Below are 16,575 nucleotides of genomic sequence, written 5' to 3'. Positions count from 1 at the left end.
CAGCGTATGCAAATAAAATCCGTGCAGTAGCAGTTTAGAAAAGCCACCTGTGTCTCATTGTGTCCTTATTTGCACTGCTATTTTATTGTTTTTGGCTCAAAAGTAGGCCACCTCGAAATAACGAATACCACGTACGCTCCGTTTTTTTCTTTTACGCCCTACTGCAACTGTTTTATTGTTGAACTAATCGAAATATTGGTCACTTATTTTGCGAAATAAATTTACTGCAATATAAAAAAAATGTTTTGTTAATCTACATCTTGCACGTTTTTAGCAAACATTTATGACTGAAACAAGCACAATTCAAGTCAAGCTTCAATACAATGCAACCATGTACTTTCGAAATAAAACCAGAAGTAAATTTGTAACGAGAACGCGTGCAATAAATAAATAAGTAAAAAAAAAAAAAAAAATCGTATGAATACCTCCCGCGACATTTTTCGAAAAGAGTGTGCGTGTACGGGATAAGCTCGCGATCGACATCTACAATAATATGAAATCGCAGCGCAAAGTAGTACATGCACTTGACGTTCAATTTTCCGGGATCCGATTGGGGATGACGAGAAGCGAGGGTAAGCGAGGCGCCAACTTTATTCCGCGCGTCTTTTTTTCTGCGCTTGCGTGTTCTAAATGCGTGACGCAAAAATTTCACGGGTACGCTCTCGAGACCAATTTTTATTCTAAATTTCGATGTTTTGCTTAAAATGATGTATAAAAAGTTATTGTTATGATTTTAAAAAAGTTGACGCGATGAAATTTTAATGATGAAATTTTTCAAGTTTTTTTGGTCATGAAATAATGTCAAGAACTTTTGACGAAAATTTGTCATTAAACTTTGATAAAAATTTCCTAATAGACGATGCTGTGAGGAGATACATGTTAAAATAAATCGCTTTATTGCATGAAAAAAATTTGGCTTCGTTTGAAAATAAATTTTATTGTATTATTACCTCAAAATTTTTGCTAGTAATTATCATACATTTTACGTAATAAATTTTATTTTATTTTTTTGTACTATAAAAAAAACTTAACATTTCTATCAATTGTTGTTGAAGTTTTATTATATCGGTTGATGCGACTAACCACTGGGTCGTTATGAGAAAATGTTGACTATACTCACGTATAACTTACGTCACATATAAAGTAGAACTGGTCATACACACTTACGCCACAATTATTACAATTTTTTCTGAAGAAATTTCGATCTTCTAAATTAGAAAAGAATTTGTCGATTGTCAATATTTAATATAAAATATGGAAAAAACTTCAGAAGTAAGAAAAATATTTAACTCTGCAGAAATATTAAAAATCATTGTTTTCTCATTTCCGTATAAACTGGGTATAGCCCACAATTTTATTCTTTGCTGTACAAAAATTTTATTTCGCAAAAGAAAAATGCTCGTTAATTTTGTACTAATAAACTACTATATTTACTTTTCTTTATCAAAATAACAAAATTTTATATCTTATTTTCATCCAATTGGAGAAAAATTGTAGCAGGAAAAAATTGAATTCCTAAACTCTTAAAAGACAAGGTTTTAAATGATGTCCCAGAATATCTCACTCACTCTTCAAGATGATCATTAACTTTTAAAAACATCTGAAAAAAACGAGAGCTCAATAATTACAACATTTTTTAAATTGTTAGTTAAATTTTTATCACACATCAAATAAGGGTTTAAGTATGAATTCAAATATAATTAAAATTCAAACGACCTATTAAAAATAAACTATATTGTATGTCTTGGTTTAATCCATTTTTAATTAAAAATGTCTATTTAATAAATTGTTAAATGATTATTTAACAAAGAACTACATCTAAGAAATTTTTTCAGAATGCATTTTTGATTGAAACTTAAAATTTTATATATCTTCATTAAAGTTTAAATTATGAATTTTCTTATGTTGATGATTAAAGTAATTATTTTCTAAAAAAATGTATCTATTTACAGTATTAAAAACACGAATGGATTGGTAGTGACATGAAAACTCAAGTTTATTTATAAATATACTTTGAGATTGTAACGTACAGTGGACTGTTCTTTCGGTACGATGATTTTTTTGTTGGTTTGATCATACACCTACACGAGCGGTAAATCATTCGTACCTCGAGCTTTAAGCTCTGCGTTCATGCACTCATGTAAATTGTGTTTTTGAGACAAGTTTTTTTTAGGTATTCGTCCAACTTTCCTGATGGAATAATTTTCCTTTTTTCGTTTTCTTTACTTTTTCCAACCACAAAAGTTCATATTCGTCTTCGCAAGTCTCCAACTCAAACCCGTGAACGCCGTTCTTTTTTACGCTTCGCGCGACAGGCGTTTTATCGAGGAGCGCGCGTTGAGCGTCCAATCGCTTGCTCTTTTCTTATTTATTCAAATTAAGTTCGGAGTCTTTCATTTCAATTCGATCTTAATCGAATTCAGCGCGAAATCCCGACTGAGGTGCAAAGCACTGCATTTGTCGCTGGCTATCCGATTTCAGCGTTTCTCGCACGAGAAAGGCTTTCGCGGGGATTGACAACTAGCGACAAATGTGCTGATTTTCTTCAAGTGGTTCCATAGTGTTATATTACGCCTTGAATGAGAATAATAAGTGTAATTGGTCCCTGCAGTCAAACTAAGATCCAACCACGTAGTACAATAGTGACATATATTTTTGTTCGAAACAAAATTATTTACTTGGTCATACAGTATACGTATATTGTCGATTATAAAAAGAACACGTACTTTGGTACCTCAATTCGTTTTTATTATTTATTTTAATCGATTTAAATAAAAGCTAGTTTGATTTATTTCTCGTGCGATTTGGGATAGCGCGGCTGTGAAAATTTTTAAATGTATTTAATCAATGCATCAAAATACATGTCACATGTTCAGTTATTGGTACACAAAATATATTTTTGTACGAAAGTATATTTTAAATATTAATACTCCAATGCTTGCTATGAAATCCAATAGGAACTGTACGAAAATGAAAACATTTTGAAATCACCTAAAATTCAGTTAAATCACGCGACAAGTCAAAGACGATCCAATCGTAAATATAAAAACGCTTACGAGACACTTCAAAATAAGGTGGTATAGTTTTGTACGGAATGACTTTGGAAATATGCAAATTCTTTCCTACAGCAATCCTTTTAATCAGCAAGAAAATTTTCATCCCCCAACACAGGAGCGGGTAGCGATGACGACGAACTTGGTGGTGCTGTTGCTGCCACTGCTCGTAGGCGCGGCGTCGATTCCACCGGAGAGCCCAAACAATGCCGAGCTCGTGTGGATGGGTCGCAAAGCGCGGGCGACGCAGTACCATACCCAGGACGCGGTTAACGGCGCCTACCAGTACGGCTACACTGGACCCCATCACTCGAAATCCGAGTCGAGCTTCAACGGCGTCACTCGCGGTGGTAAGACGACAAACTTGCTCTATTGGGATATTACAAAAACAACTTTTTTTTTTTTTTCCTTCCATTTGGTTCATCACGTAGATTATTACATAATACACCGTGAGCTTCTACAGCTGGTAGACAATTTCATCGGAATTTTCACGAAATTTGCATGTGGGAAATAGGTAAGTGACCTTAAACTGGCTAGTTATAGGGTCGGATGTGTGAAAAGACACAATATAATGCTCCTTGTTGAGGCTCGCGATGTACACTATACAAAATCCAAACTATGTGGGTACACGTGTGAGCAATTGTTTAAATTTGTGTTGATATTTAATTAGGTCATCCATCCGGAGTGATAACAATATTGGTATATTGGCTTATGTTATTTTACAGAAATCTCTCGATCCTACGTTGATTTTTCCAGGAGATGATTAGGAAGAAATTGGGATGGGAAAGACATTTTTTGGTGTACTACACTGAAATTTTGGTTTCAAGTTAAATTTTTACCAATCCAACGTATATATCAATATGTTATAAATTTTACAATAATTTGTTTTTTGGTTCTTTTTCGCAAGATAATAAAATGAGATATAGTTTGAAATTGGGTAAGAGCGATTTCTTCTCTCAAGCCAACTTTTCTTGTTTTTCCCTTACTTATTATTAGTCTGTCAGAAGTAGTAAATCGCCATAACATTCTACGCACTTGGGTACTCGTGTAGGAGATTTTGATTCGTTTCTTGAAGCATCGATACAAAAAAATCAAATGTTGTCAGGAGGGACAACCGATGCCTACATGTAAACTTATTAACTGATTTTTCACTGGTTAAACAAAGATTACGTATTTGACTCAGATGCGCATCACCTAGTCATATTACGGACGCGCACAATCGTAAATGTTGGTAAAGTACCGCACGCCGGGTCATTATGGTTCGCCGTTAGTTACAGCGTGTTCAAGATAGGGAGAGCGCGATTCACGCCGTTGGTATTAATAAAACGCACAACCCGGGCGTCGTTATTGCCCTCTGGCGTGACTCGAACTTCATATAGATGCACTTTACAGTTTCGAAGGGCAATAACAATGTTGCAAGAGTTGCGGCAAAGGGAGGGGGGGAGGGGAATAGGGTGCTTGAACTCGCGTGCGAGTGTGACGCGAGCCCGGGGCAAAAATCGTCTGATAAGCGAGACGGCGTGCGAAGTGGGAAATTGATATTATTAGTCTCGCGGCGGGAGGTCTCTTGCGTGTGCGGGTTCTCGTGCTTGCGTGTATCTTATAGAGACGGGGATGCAAAAAATTCGGAGGGAATTACGTTTGCCGATGATGCGCGTTTACTGAGGTATGGGCTTTGATTTTGCGGTGTCGCTCGAGTTTTTTTCTTTCAATCGAGTTGATTGAGGCTCTTTTTACGATTAGTTATAGGCTTGTACTTGATTTTTTTTGCAAAATATTTAGAGGATCTAGTTGAATCGAATATCTTGACATAAAAACTTGTTTGCGAATGTTACGTTGATCCTCAGGGTTTTAATAACGTACTCGAGTTTTTTTGAGATTCTTCGTCCTTCTAGTTTTTTTTTTTTTCATAGTAGAAAAACAAAAATAAAAAAAAAAACATGTAAGAAAGATAGGAATTTTCATAAATAATAGTACGTATTACTTTCTTTATTTTTTATGTGTAAAGGATTAAAGAACTAAGAGTTAAAAAAAAAAATTCATCAAAATTGTCCTTTTACATTACTCCCTGTTAATTTATCATTAGCCTGTCCTGTCGATCTGCAGCTGGCAAGACATGTTTCCATTAAGTAATTTTTCCATATTTCCAGTTATACATTCAGATTTCGAATATGGTATATATTCGTTTAAAATATATTATACCGAAATAATGGTAAGCACAAAAAAGCTTGACACAAAACACATTTTGACTTGTCAAACTCTTTAGAAATTTTCACATACATAATTATAAATTTTTTTTTTTTTTTTATGAATTTAAGAATTTTTCCATTCGAACAAAGTTTCCACGAATTTCAACCAGATCATCTCAAAAGTATTGCTTTGAATACAAGCGAGTTGGACGTTGGTCGAGTTTTTCCAAATGGTTGCAGTCTCACCAAAGAAATCACTTGAAATTCCTTAGAATTCAAAAGGATGAGATAGCTTCCGAGTAACGAAATGCTAATAAAAAAGAACCGATTTTTTTTTCTTCAGTCACCGAATCTCAGAGACGAACCGAATATGTTTCAAAATTCGTCCCAACTTCCTGTATAAGTACCGAAGCTTCCATTGTGCGCCAGAATTGCTACACTGATGTCCTCTCGTGATGGCTGCGCCGCTGTTCAATGCAGCGTGTTTCCTTTTCGTCTCTTGCTCTGTCTGTCCATCTGTCTCCTGACAGCGTGTCTTTCTCTCTGCGTGTATACACGCGCTCATGTCGATGTAAAATTACCTTCGGGAGATGGACCCAAAACGACCACCAGTAAATTAATCCCTAGAACGAGATGCACCATCTGTTGTGGAATTAATCTCTCGCTCGAGTTAAAATTATTGTAACCTTTTTCCTGGTAATTTTTTCCCCTCAAAAATTAATTAGATCCTATTATTTCAATTCATGCGTTGTATTTTGTTTGCATAGGTAGTTTAACGAGATTACGACGTCGAATCTAATGAAAATGAAATTTGAGTTTAAATCATAAGTTTCGCCTCCCCGTTAAAATTAGTACCTTGAACAATTTATCGAGCTAGAAAATTATGCTCAAGGAATAGCTTCGTGGAAACGAAATTGCGCTTTACATGTAATAAAACCCAGAGTGGGTTGAGATTGGTGCGCGCGTAACTACTTCATGCTTGTCAACCTCTATTACATTAACTGGAAATTTCAGTAATTTCTTTTTTTTTGTTAGAATTAAATAGATTATGCAACTTTGACACGTACCAATAAGTATTAAAAATTTTTACACTGATTTAATACTTTGAATTTATAAATTACAATCCCGTAATGTTAGTAATTGTCAAAAAGTGGTTCTCGTACTTGGTCACTGCGTAAGTAAGATACACGCAGTGAAAAACAACTACTGGATTAATTCATGTGTCCTGTTAGTTGGTCACCAGAATTTTATTATGGAGGTACTTTATGTTGTAACGGCTATGTAGCTTTGAAGTACGAGTACCTTATAAAGTGGCCAGTTACTGTGACATTTATAACTCAAGATAAATTTTAGGCTGACAAAAACGAAAACCCAGTTGTCGAAATGTTGGTGATATCTTTTGAGGAATCAATATTTATATGTACATGAGTAAAAAGAAAAATACCTGTAAAAATTAAAATCTAGAATGTAATTATTTTTCAATGCTCTATGTACAAAACCCAACTTCTCGTGTCTGCCCACGGTGTACGAATTTTCTGATTCTAAGACTGTAAACGTAAGAAACGTAATTGTTACAAAAATACTTCGGTATCTGAAACGACAGTATATTATGTGAATGTTCGAGGCGACATATGTAACCCCTAACGTTATATGTTAAATGCATAATCCACATATTACACGAGACTTTAGCAGCCTTTATCGTGCGTCGATTAGACATTAGGGTTTAATAGTAGGTCCCTGCAAAATTCATCGGTTACATGCACCTGTACGTAGGTCTAATGTGTTCTACACCCATAATTGCCAAGCCACGCGTCTTTAATCCAAGCTTGTGCGAGGGGGTACGTATGGAAAAGTTGGAAACTCGTGCACTTTGCTTTTAACGATGGGTAGGTATATGAGCCGAGTGTAGTTAAAGTTGACTGATTACAGGGGTGTGTTGTATAGGGTATAGAGCTAAACTCGGTTGAAGCGATTCCACAACGATGATACGACGCTGTGTCGCCTTTTTGGGAAATCATTTTGGAGTTTCTAATTGCTCGTGATGTGATAAAGATGCTTTGTCATTCATTGGCTTACAAAGATTATCTATTTATGGTGGATTGCACGAGAAACGTTTTTGGATAGTTTTAAGCTGTGATGAACAGTATTTGGTCTAACAAGATGAAATTTTCTCCAAATGATTTTACCGAACAAAATGTCTCAATTGTAATGGACGTTTATGAATTTCATACCATTTTTTTTAGTATCACACAAGCTCAGATCTTTGATGACAAGTTGTTGAAGTAGTTCATTTGTTAAAACTAGTTTGAAATAAATTTTTTGTACTGGTTTGCAAGATCACTCAGTTTCAAAGCTCTAGGAACTCAAAATAGACTGTTGCAATATTACGTCATAGCTCTGAATATCACAAATTCTGCAGTTATAAAAAAAAAAATAGAGTCACATTCCAATACTCGAGAATAGCTGAAGGAATGTTTTTGAGGACGCAATCTTCTTTTCCGAGATAAATTTAATTATACATCGTACTACTAGTAATAATCAACAATTGTGAAATGAAGTCACAAGAATCAACTTTTAATTGTACTCGCATCCATACAAGCACTTGTGATCTTAGTTTTTTGTTTTTCATTTTATTAAGGAAGCTCTTTGTTCCAAAATAGTATCATTATTTGGTGGCATCTGGAGTTAACCTGTTACGCATTTTAAATGATTTCTCAGTCTTACACCCTTGAAAATCGTATGGCACTGCATAAAGAAGCACAAATATAAAAAACTATCATTGTTGCTACACAAACTTCTGGTCAATGAGACCTTGTCGCCTTTTATTTTTAATGAATAAAGCAAACAACCTATTTGCATCTGTTTTCAGGGCTCCTTTAAAATAAAAATCTGCCATTTAGGTTAGTTAGGTAAAAATAACGCATAAGGTAAATGTACCAATGCTTGGCCACCAAAAAATTGGTCCCAAAGACTGACCACAATCACAATTTTACGATTCGCACGAATTTTTGCAGCTGTAAAAAATATTTTGATTAATATTCACGCTTAAAAATTATATTAATTTCATTGTTAATAGTTATCTTGATAATACTTTAACCAGGAAATTAGAAAAAAGTGTTTCTATAAAGGGATTTTGGTTGGCTGGCCAGGCTTTGGGACATCTGTCAACGTAACCTCACTTTCAGTGTATCCTAATAACTGGCCAATGTAATTGCGTGCAATTCATACGACTGGCCAGTGATTGGGACTTGAAGTTTCGGCCACAGGGACAAGTTTTTTCTACAGTGGCCAATAATTGGGACATTCCATCATGTCAAATAATAAATAAAAGCTTTTTTTCTGTGTATGCAAAAAATCATTTCTTTTTGGTACAGCTTAAAATAGTTTATAACTATAAAATAATTCCCATTAGGACTTGAAATTTTACTTTTTTTTTTATATTTATGGAGTACTTTAGAAAATGGTCTACTAAGATGGCCAACGTTTGGTACATTTACACTCTATACTTAAAAATTCTCTGTACTCACTGTCGTCTGTAGCAAAAGTAAGCGAGAGTTCGTCACATTGGGTACATCTTATCGCTTACAATTTACTACGAAAGAAAAACGAAATATCGTCCTACTTCTCGTAAAGTGACAGTAAAAATTAGAAATAGTCCTCTAGAAATAAACAAATTTCCTATCTGGTTGCACTTTAATCACTCAATTTTTCGTTTTAAATCAAACAGGTCGCAATTTCTTTTGTTTTTGTTAACGTACAACTGCTCTCCTATCGTTTCAAATTCCCACGCGTCCTTTTCGATTTTTCCAATACTTTAACTTTGTTTGCTTTCCATTTCAACGTTACACGAGCCGTGAAAAGGAGATAGCGTTACGTGGCCACGTTTTAATTGCTCGTTCATTATCAGCTTACCCACTACTGACCCTGTAATCACGGCCAGTGGTACCGGTAGTAGATCCTTCATTTTCTTGCTTCATTACACACAACGAACAAACCGGTGGTGCAGCCAATGTCTCTATGACTTTTAATTGCACGACAGAGTCGCTCGATAGATTTCATCTTACTCGATTGAAAAATTACTTTTTTTTTCCAAGAGAATACAACACTCACAATGGCAACTATAGCTTCGTAGTACGTCTACGTGGACGATTAATGATAATTCTGTCTTTTGTCAAATTTAATGTACATTCCATTAATGTGTGATTTAACGTATCTGTTTTTTTTTTTTTTTAAATCAAAATTCCGATATTGCTAACAAGTACAGTGTATTGTTCAATATCACAGCAACTGACGGTATATAGATGCTTCATTGACATCGACCGTCTCGATTTCTGTTAATTCATGAAGTTCATTTTCCCCTCGATACTCGTACAATCATGATGAATTCAAGTGGTTTACAAAGGTAGCTAATAGCTCGTTCAAATTACATCGAATTAATCAATGCTCTCGAAGTCTCGCAGTGTTGAGCAAACCCTGATATTGATGTTTTGAACAATAAAGTGTATAGACCCCTATGGATGGCAATTAAATTTGAATAGTTGTAGTAAAAGGTTTAAAAGCTTGTAACCGGTTTCAATTGGTTCCAATACGACTATCCACCTCGTGGATCTGATTATAGACATATAATTAGGTGTAATCTACAGCGACATAAGTCTCGATCTGTGTAGAAGGACATTGCATGTAAATCTTAAGATAAAAGAGCTTGTACAAACAATAGTAAATGAACAAACGAATGTAACTTGAAGATGTTACTCCGATTTGTACAACTGACGATTGTACGTACAACCCAAGCTAAATTTATTTTAACGAATAAAAAATAATAACTGATAATAAGAATCATAAAAGTCCAGGTATGAGACAAGTAATAAGACTTAATAAGTAACATTATGTTTTATAAACAGTTATTACTACTATTTTTATTGTTTGTTACAAAGTTATTTCTAGAAACATGGAGAAAAATAGTGAATGGAAATAATTTTCAATGTTAATTATCACTGTCCTATACTTGACTTATATATATTAAATTTATTTAAAAATAAATAGTAATAATTATTAATTATTGTTAATAACGGATGATTTCTATTATATTATATATCAGATACAAAAAATTATAAAAATAGTATTATTTGTGGGTATTTGTTGTATCAATCAATCTCGAGAACAAAAACAAATAAAATATCTGATAATAACTAGTAACAGATAATTGTGAATGGTAAGTTTTATCAGTTGTTTCAAATCTAGACATAAATTGTCGTTAATTTTTTTTTGTTTTTAACTTATTGTTGAAAGTATTTATTACCAATTACTCGAAAAAAATTATTTCCGGTAGAGAAATTGTTGAAATACAAAATTCACCAAAGAAATAACTTTCTCTTAGCAATGGATATAATTGAATTTTGAATGATGATACAAATTAATTATTAAACTAGAGCACAAAGAGTAAAACCTTTAGCTAGTGATACCATATAAGTATTATTTCTTTAGAAAAATCATTCACCCGCGATGCGCAAACTAAACTAGATACTTACTGAAAATTTTCATCCATAAACATTTTTGAGCTTCGAAAGGAAAAAAAAAAAAAAAAACAAATTTCGTTTTAGGCTACTCGTACATCGACGCAAACGGTTTGATGCAGACTGTCTCCTACACGGCCGATGCCGAGAAGGGCTTCCAAGTCCACGCGAGCAACATGCCTGGCCGTGACACCCTGAGTCCAGTGGAGGACACGCCCGAGGTAGCCCTGGCCAAGCGACGCCATCTTGACCAGCTGCACCGAGTCGAGTCTTGGCAGAACCAGCAGCAACCGTGGCTCCAACGTCAATACCACCACCAGCAGCAGCAGCAGCAACCGGAACAGGACAACTACAACCACGAGGCTGAGCAGCCAGTGTCCCGATCACAAAAGTCCAGGAGTCCTTTTCTACTAAGTTCCGAGGAGGCCCGTAGTATCCCACCAGCCCCACGGCCTAGCAACGCCATCGTCGTCGAGTCCGCAGCTGCAGGTGGTGCTAGTGGTCCCAGTAACGCCGATGGCGAGTTTCCACGTCGCTTCACCGCCACATCGGCCAGTGCCCATCACCACTACCAGCTTATACCAACTGCCGCGGCTCTGCCGCTGGTGATGCCCCTTCCGTTGATTCACAGCTCGATGAGGCACAGCCAGGACTCGCTTGGACAGTACGAGTACAGCTACACCGGGGACACGAGCGCGAAAACCGAGTCCCGCTCCCTCGATGGCACGACTCGAGGGGCTTACAGTTACATAGATGCCAATGGGTTGCTGCAACAGGTGCACTACATCGCCGACAGGGATGGCTTTCGCGTTTTGGCCACTAACCTACCCGAGGCTTAGGAATGGCGTTTTCTAGTTCCACTTTGGTGTCCCACCCACGTGTGGATTGAGGTTAGGTTTGGTGGATCCACTTATGCTATGTCAGGCTGGGTGTTGCGTAAGTTCGTGAAACTTCGTATTTTATCTCCGGAAAATGTAGAAAATTGATTTTTAAACTATTTGCGAGTACGTTTTTAGGCGAATTTTGAGATGTAGCACCGGATAATCTCTATGGGTCTTTCATACGATTGACGATGTAGATCTACAATGTGGATGACTGATAGTATATTTATTGACAAAATAAATAAATTTATTAAGATTGAGGAAGAAAATCACCATAAAAAGTAAAGATTAAGTTCTAATTCTAAATGTGTAATAATAAAACGTGTGTGTTAAATAATTAACGATAATTATTTATTCGACAAAATAAGAATTTTTTTCTTGGAAATGATTGTATTGCTTGTATCGCATAGTTACATTGTATTACAAATATTTCAGTATTAAAAATATTTAATAAATACAAAATTATAATAACAGCTTGTACTGGAGTATTCTAAGGCATAAGTTATTAAATTAAAAAAAACATATAGCGTAAGATAAGTTTAATCAAATATATATTGTATGCAAATGAGTACCCCATATATGTAGCGATATAGAAATATTTGATGTTTGTCAACATTTTCTAGAAATAATTGATGGCCTTAAGAATTACCATATTCTGGCAAAGTTTTGTAATTCTTTTGAGAACTGAATGTACATCATGGAATAATGAATGTTCTTTTTTAATACGACTGAAGATTAAGATGTAATTAATAATAAACAAATTTTAAGTACAACAATGTTACAGTTGATTTGTTTCTTCTATTCATAAACCAACTTTCAACATGAGTGAAACATCCGATCTTTGGCTTTTTTACAGGCTTTTATATAATTCGCATCATCGTCCATCGGTGGTTGGGATACGCGGAACTTAACGATCGATTCTTAAGAATATTTCAAATTAATAAATGTTGTTAACAATATTCTTTTTTCTTGAGTACTTATTTGTTATCTCATTTTTCAATTTAAAATAAAAAAATAATAACACACAAAAAGTATCAAGAGTTTGTCTTAGATCGATTCTCGATCAACTTGTGTGCGCTTGTTCATTCAGAGGATGGACTCTTCAAGGTTTAATGTTAAGTACTAAAAATGAAAACCAAAATGTGTTATAATTGATGAGGTACGCTTTTAATAATTAATTAAAAAGTAGGTGATGATTAAATAATAAGGCAAGCTACTTAATTGTTCATAACAATATGTAATATTAACGACTCCCGATTTTATTCTTTATAAATCAAAACACTTGAGAACAATAAAAAAGGTAGATTCCATGATTCAAAATATAACAAGCATGTGAAGTAATAAAATTTGAGGATCTGCTTTTAAATTTTCAAAACTTTATATCACATAAATTAACAATGTCTAAATCTGTTGACTAAGGAAATACGATAAAAGTTATTTGATTTATTTTCTAATTGATCACAGTGTTACATTACAGAACTCAGTTTACAGGTACTACCAGCGAAGGAGTGTGCCCCAAGTATGTTTCGCTTGCCATTGAGTTTCCAAATAATACGAAGTGAATATGTTGTACTAGTATTTTTTTATAAAAAGTTCACATATTAAACTAAAAACTCTCAAAAGTTCAGCCCTTAATATGCAAAGATGAGGGCACTAGATTTTTTCCAAAAAAAAAAAAGAAAATAAATTATTTCGGGTCCAAACGGTTGTGCATAAAAAATTTTTTTTTATAAATCAGCTATTCGGTACTGCTCTCAAAAATAAATTTTTTTCTCGAAGAAAAATCATTTAAAAAATTTTAAAAAATACCCGATTTTTCAACCGATTTCGTGCCAATTACCGATTAATTAAAAAAGCGCGAAATAATAAAAAACATAACTACATCATTTCAAGAAAATTTTGTGCTCAAAAAGGAGTATAAAAATGCAAGCGTCTATGAGATATAGAGCTTTTAAAAAACATGATTTTTTCAAAAAATTCAATTTTTTCAAAAGTTTGAAAATTTTTTAATTTTTTTCGAAAACGTGGTTTTTAAGTCATGTAAGAGCTACACTTTTCACAAGTTTCGAGAAAAAAAATTTTTTTTTTCACAAAAATATGGGCTTTTTACAAAAACACTTTTTTTCGGGTTTTTGCGAATTACAATTTTTTTTTTTTAATTTATTAACATTGGATTTGCACAGATCGATCTGTAATCGATAGTTCTACAACTTTTGTTTAAAACTTTTTTTTACTTGACGAGCCTGGAGAGAGTAAAGTGGAAAAACCCGCATTTGGCACACTTTGGGCCCCATTTACTGTGGGGCCTCGGTGCGCCAGTTGTTTGTATTTGATTGTTTTTCGAACTCTACGAGAAATTTACAATTTTTTACGTATTTTTGCTTACTGTATCTCCCCTGAAGCATCAAAATCCGTAGACAGGCTGCGCTTAAGTACCTACACATCACTATCTTAGACTGCAAATGACAAGACCCGCTACGTATATAAGTACCGAGCTATTAAATATAAAAGTGATAGTAGAGAAAGCGCGATAAAGACATTAACATTAAAGCTAAATAACAAGGTATAGAGTCTCTGAGATAAAAAAGTACGAATGTAATTCTGGCGTGCAACACGGAAACAGAGAAGCAAAAATATTAACACAAGGACGATTTATTGTTGAATATACAGATGTTACAACTACTACTTACAGTAGTACAGAAATGTCAACGTATAGTAATGAAAACGAAGTAAAAATACCAAAAAGAAAAAGAAAGCTAGAAATGAATCAAAAAATAATTAAGAGAGATACTTACCTAATATTTAAACATGAACTTAAAAAGAAGTACAAAAACTCTTATCTTCTTAAGAAATTCTCTGAAAAGCAGAAATCGTTTTGGAATGAAAAAAGTATTACATGTCACCTAACTTTTTATTAGACTTTCAATAATAAATGATGTGTAAGTTCAATATGGTAAGAAATAGGTTTAATTGTCATCTAAAACATTCATTTCTCTGAAATTAAGAAATTGCATGGAATTTCTCAAAAAGGGTTCTAATTGATAGTAATCGGCATAAACTGATATTATAACACCATACGTATGGCAATAACAATTTTAATCTGTAGTGACTACGATGTATTGATCGAGCCTTCACGCATAACCATAATATTTTACGTAATCTTAACTGTGCGTTTTTGATAAATGGCTGATAAATGATATACTGCATAATATATAACGATGAATGAACGGTAGCATACAGTAATCGCCTTCGTTTTTTTTTTTCTAAAGCTCGTTAATTTTATTGACACCATTATGCTTTATTTTTCAAGTCTTTCAAACTTGCGGTGGGACATCATTACTCATTCCAATCGCATTTCCCCCAAAGCGACGTCATCATAAATCTCGAATTGATAAGGCAGGCTTCCGCAGGGCGAACGAAAGGAAGGCAAGGTGCTTCATTCCAAAGTCGAGTGTTTCGTTCCGTCAATACACATAATTGGGAATCTTAAATTGACCAACGAAATGTTTTTGTACATGTCTATTGGTATGATTCAATCAAATAGTATTAATTTTATATTGCCCTTAAAAGTAAGTTCTCTAAAACGAGTTTAAATAAGTTTTTTTTTTTTTTTTTTTTTTTTTTAATTTATGAGAAATTGATCATGAAATGGTCGGTTTGATGATAAATTAACTGTTTTTTGTAAAGTAAGGACAACTTAATTCCTAATTGAGCTTATTTATAGAGATTTTTTTTTAATTTTTCCCCAAAAAAGTGACGAATAGAAACATATTTTTCGGCAACAATAGAGTTGACACCGTAGACGGTATACAGGCTCTTAGAGGAGAACGTAAAGGATGAATTGAAAATTTACCATCAGACTATAATCTGTAATTGATCCTACTGTCAAAAGTACTACGATTCACTAAGAATATTATTCAAAAAATAAAAAAAGAGTAATATTAATGATTTGCCAGAACTAAAATGAAATCTATTACGGCGTAAATGCTTCAAGTACATAAAAATTGATACCATTGAATAAATAAATATACCTACATTTGCATGGATGGTAAATATAATTGAAGACAGAAGGTAATGAACGAGATGCAGGATGACTGAATGTTTCCATCAAATATTCGATTAATAAGTTGTCATTTCTTCTGGACAAGAATATAACAAAGCCAAAAATAAAAACTCATTCTTTGGATCCATCAAAGATATGTTTGAGGAGAAGATTGTCCAGCTGAACCTACAGTTCATTATTTATAACAGCTGCACATAAAATATTTGACAAAAAAATTTAAGTATGAAATAAAATTCTAAAATTCACGGTAATGAATGCAACGTTTAACTAATTTTCTGAAATCTCTCGCTGAATCAGTGATGACGAGGTTACCGATTTCGCTGTAAATCAAATTTTGGTAGGAATTCACAGTCATTGGCAGATGGTGAAAAATCGCCTCAGATGATAACCTAAGTCGTGGCGAAATCTTGGAACATCCTCTCCCTCCCTGGTTCATTACTATCTTACGAAAGCTGCACCCAAAATAAATTTTTTTTTGTTATAACGTTAATGAATATAATTTGGAAGCTAAACGAGTATTGAGAAGTACCTATTGTTGATTCTATCATCATTGCGGTACAAATGACCTTAAAAGTACGAAACTGTATAGATGTAGTCATGCTGTGACCATGTGAATCAAATTGTGATTTGTAATTACTTTATGTGTAACATTGAACTCGAGCATATAAATACTTGTTTCAGATTATAATTACCATTCACGACAAACAATATTACCTTCTGATTTTGCACGATTACATATATGTATATTGCATTTCGCTGGGAGTGTTTGGGGAGCTGAGTCGCCGAGTTTGCTCACCACGGGCGCTTCGATAGATTCGACGGTCCTCTCCAACATCCTTCACCCAGTGGATAAACGGACAGAGAGCTTGCGATGGA

General features: G+C 34.1%; 1 protein-coding gene across 1 annotated transcript; it reads left to right on the top strand.

The window, feature by feature from the left end:
* Positions 1-3,273: 3,273 nt before the first annotated feature.
* CPR16 (cuticular protein 16) lies at positions 3,274-11,594 on the top strand. The gene is made up of 2 exons (XM_089591189.1): positions 3,274-3,403; positions 10,843-11,594. The coding sequence occupies exons 1-2, from the start codon at positions 3,277-3,279 to the stop codon at positions 11,592-11,594; spliced, it is 879 nt and encodes a 292-aa protein (XP_089447315.1). The 5' UTR covers positions 3,274-3,276.
* Positions 11,595-16,575: the final 4,981 nt, after the last annotated feature.

Source organism: Copidosoma floridanum, unplaced genomic scaffold, assembly GCF_036245765.1.
Source record: "Copidosoma floridanum isolate Cflo_tuat_1 unplaced genomic scaffold, Cflo_Japanese_pri ptg000013l, whole genome shotgun sequence".
Classification (NCBI taxonomy): Eukaryota; Metazoa; Arthropoda; class Insecta; order Hymenoptera; family Encyrtidae; genus Copidosoma; species Copidosoma floridanum.
This window is presented reverse-complemented; position numbering and strand designations above follow the sequence as displayed.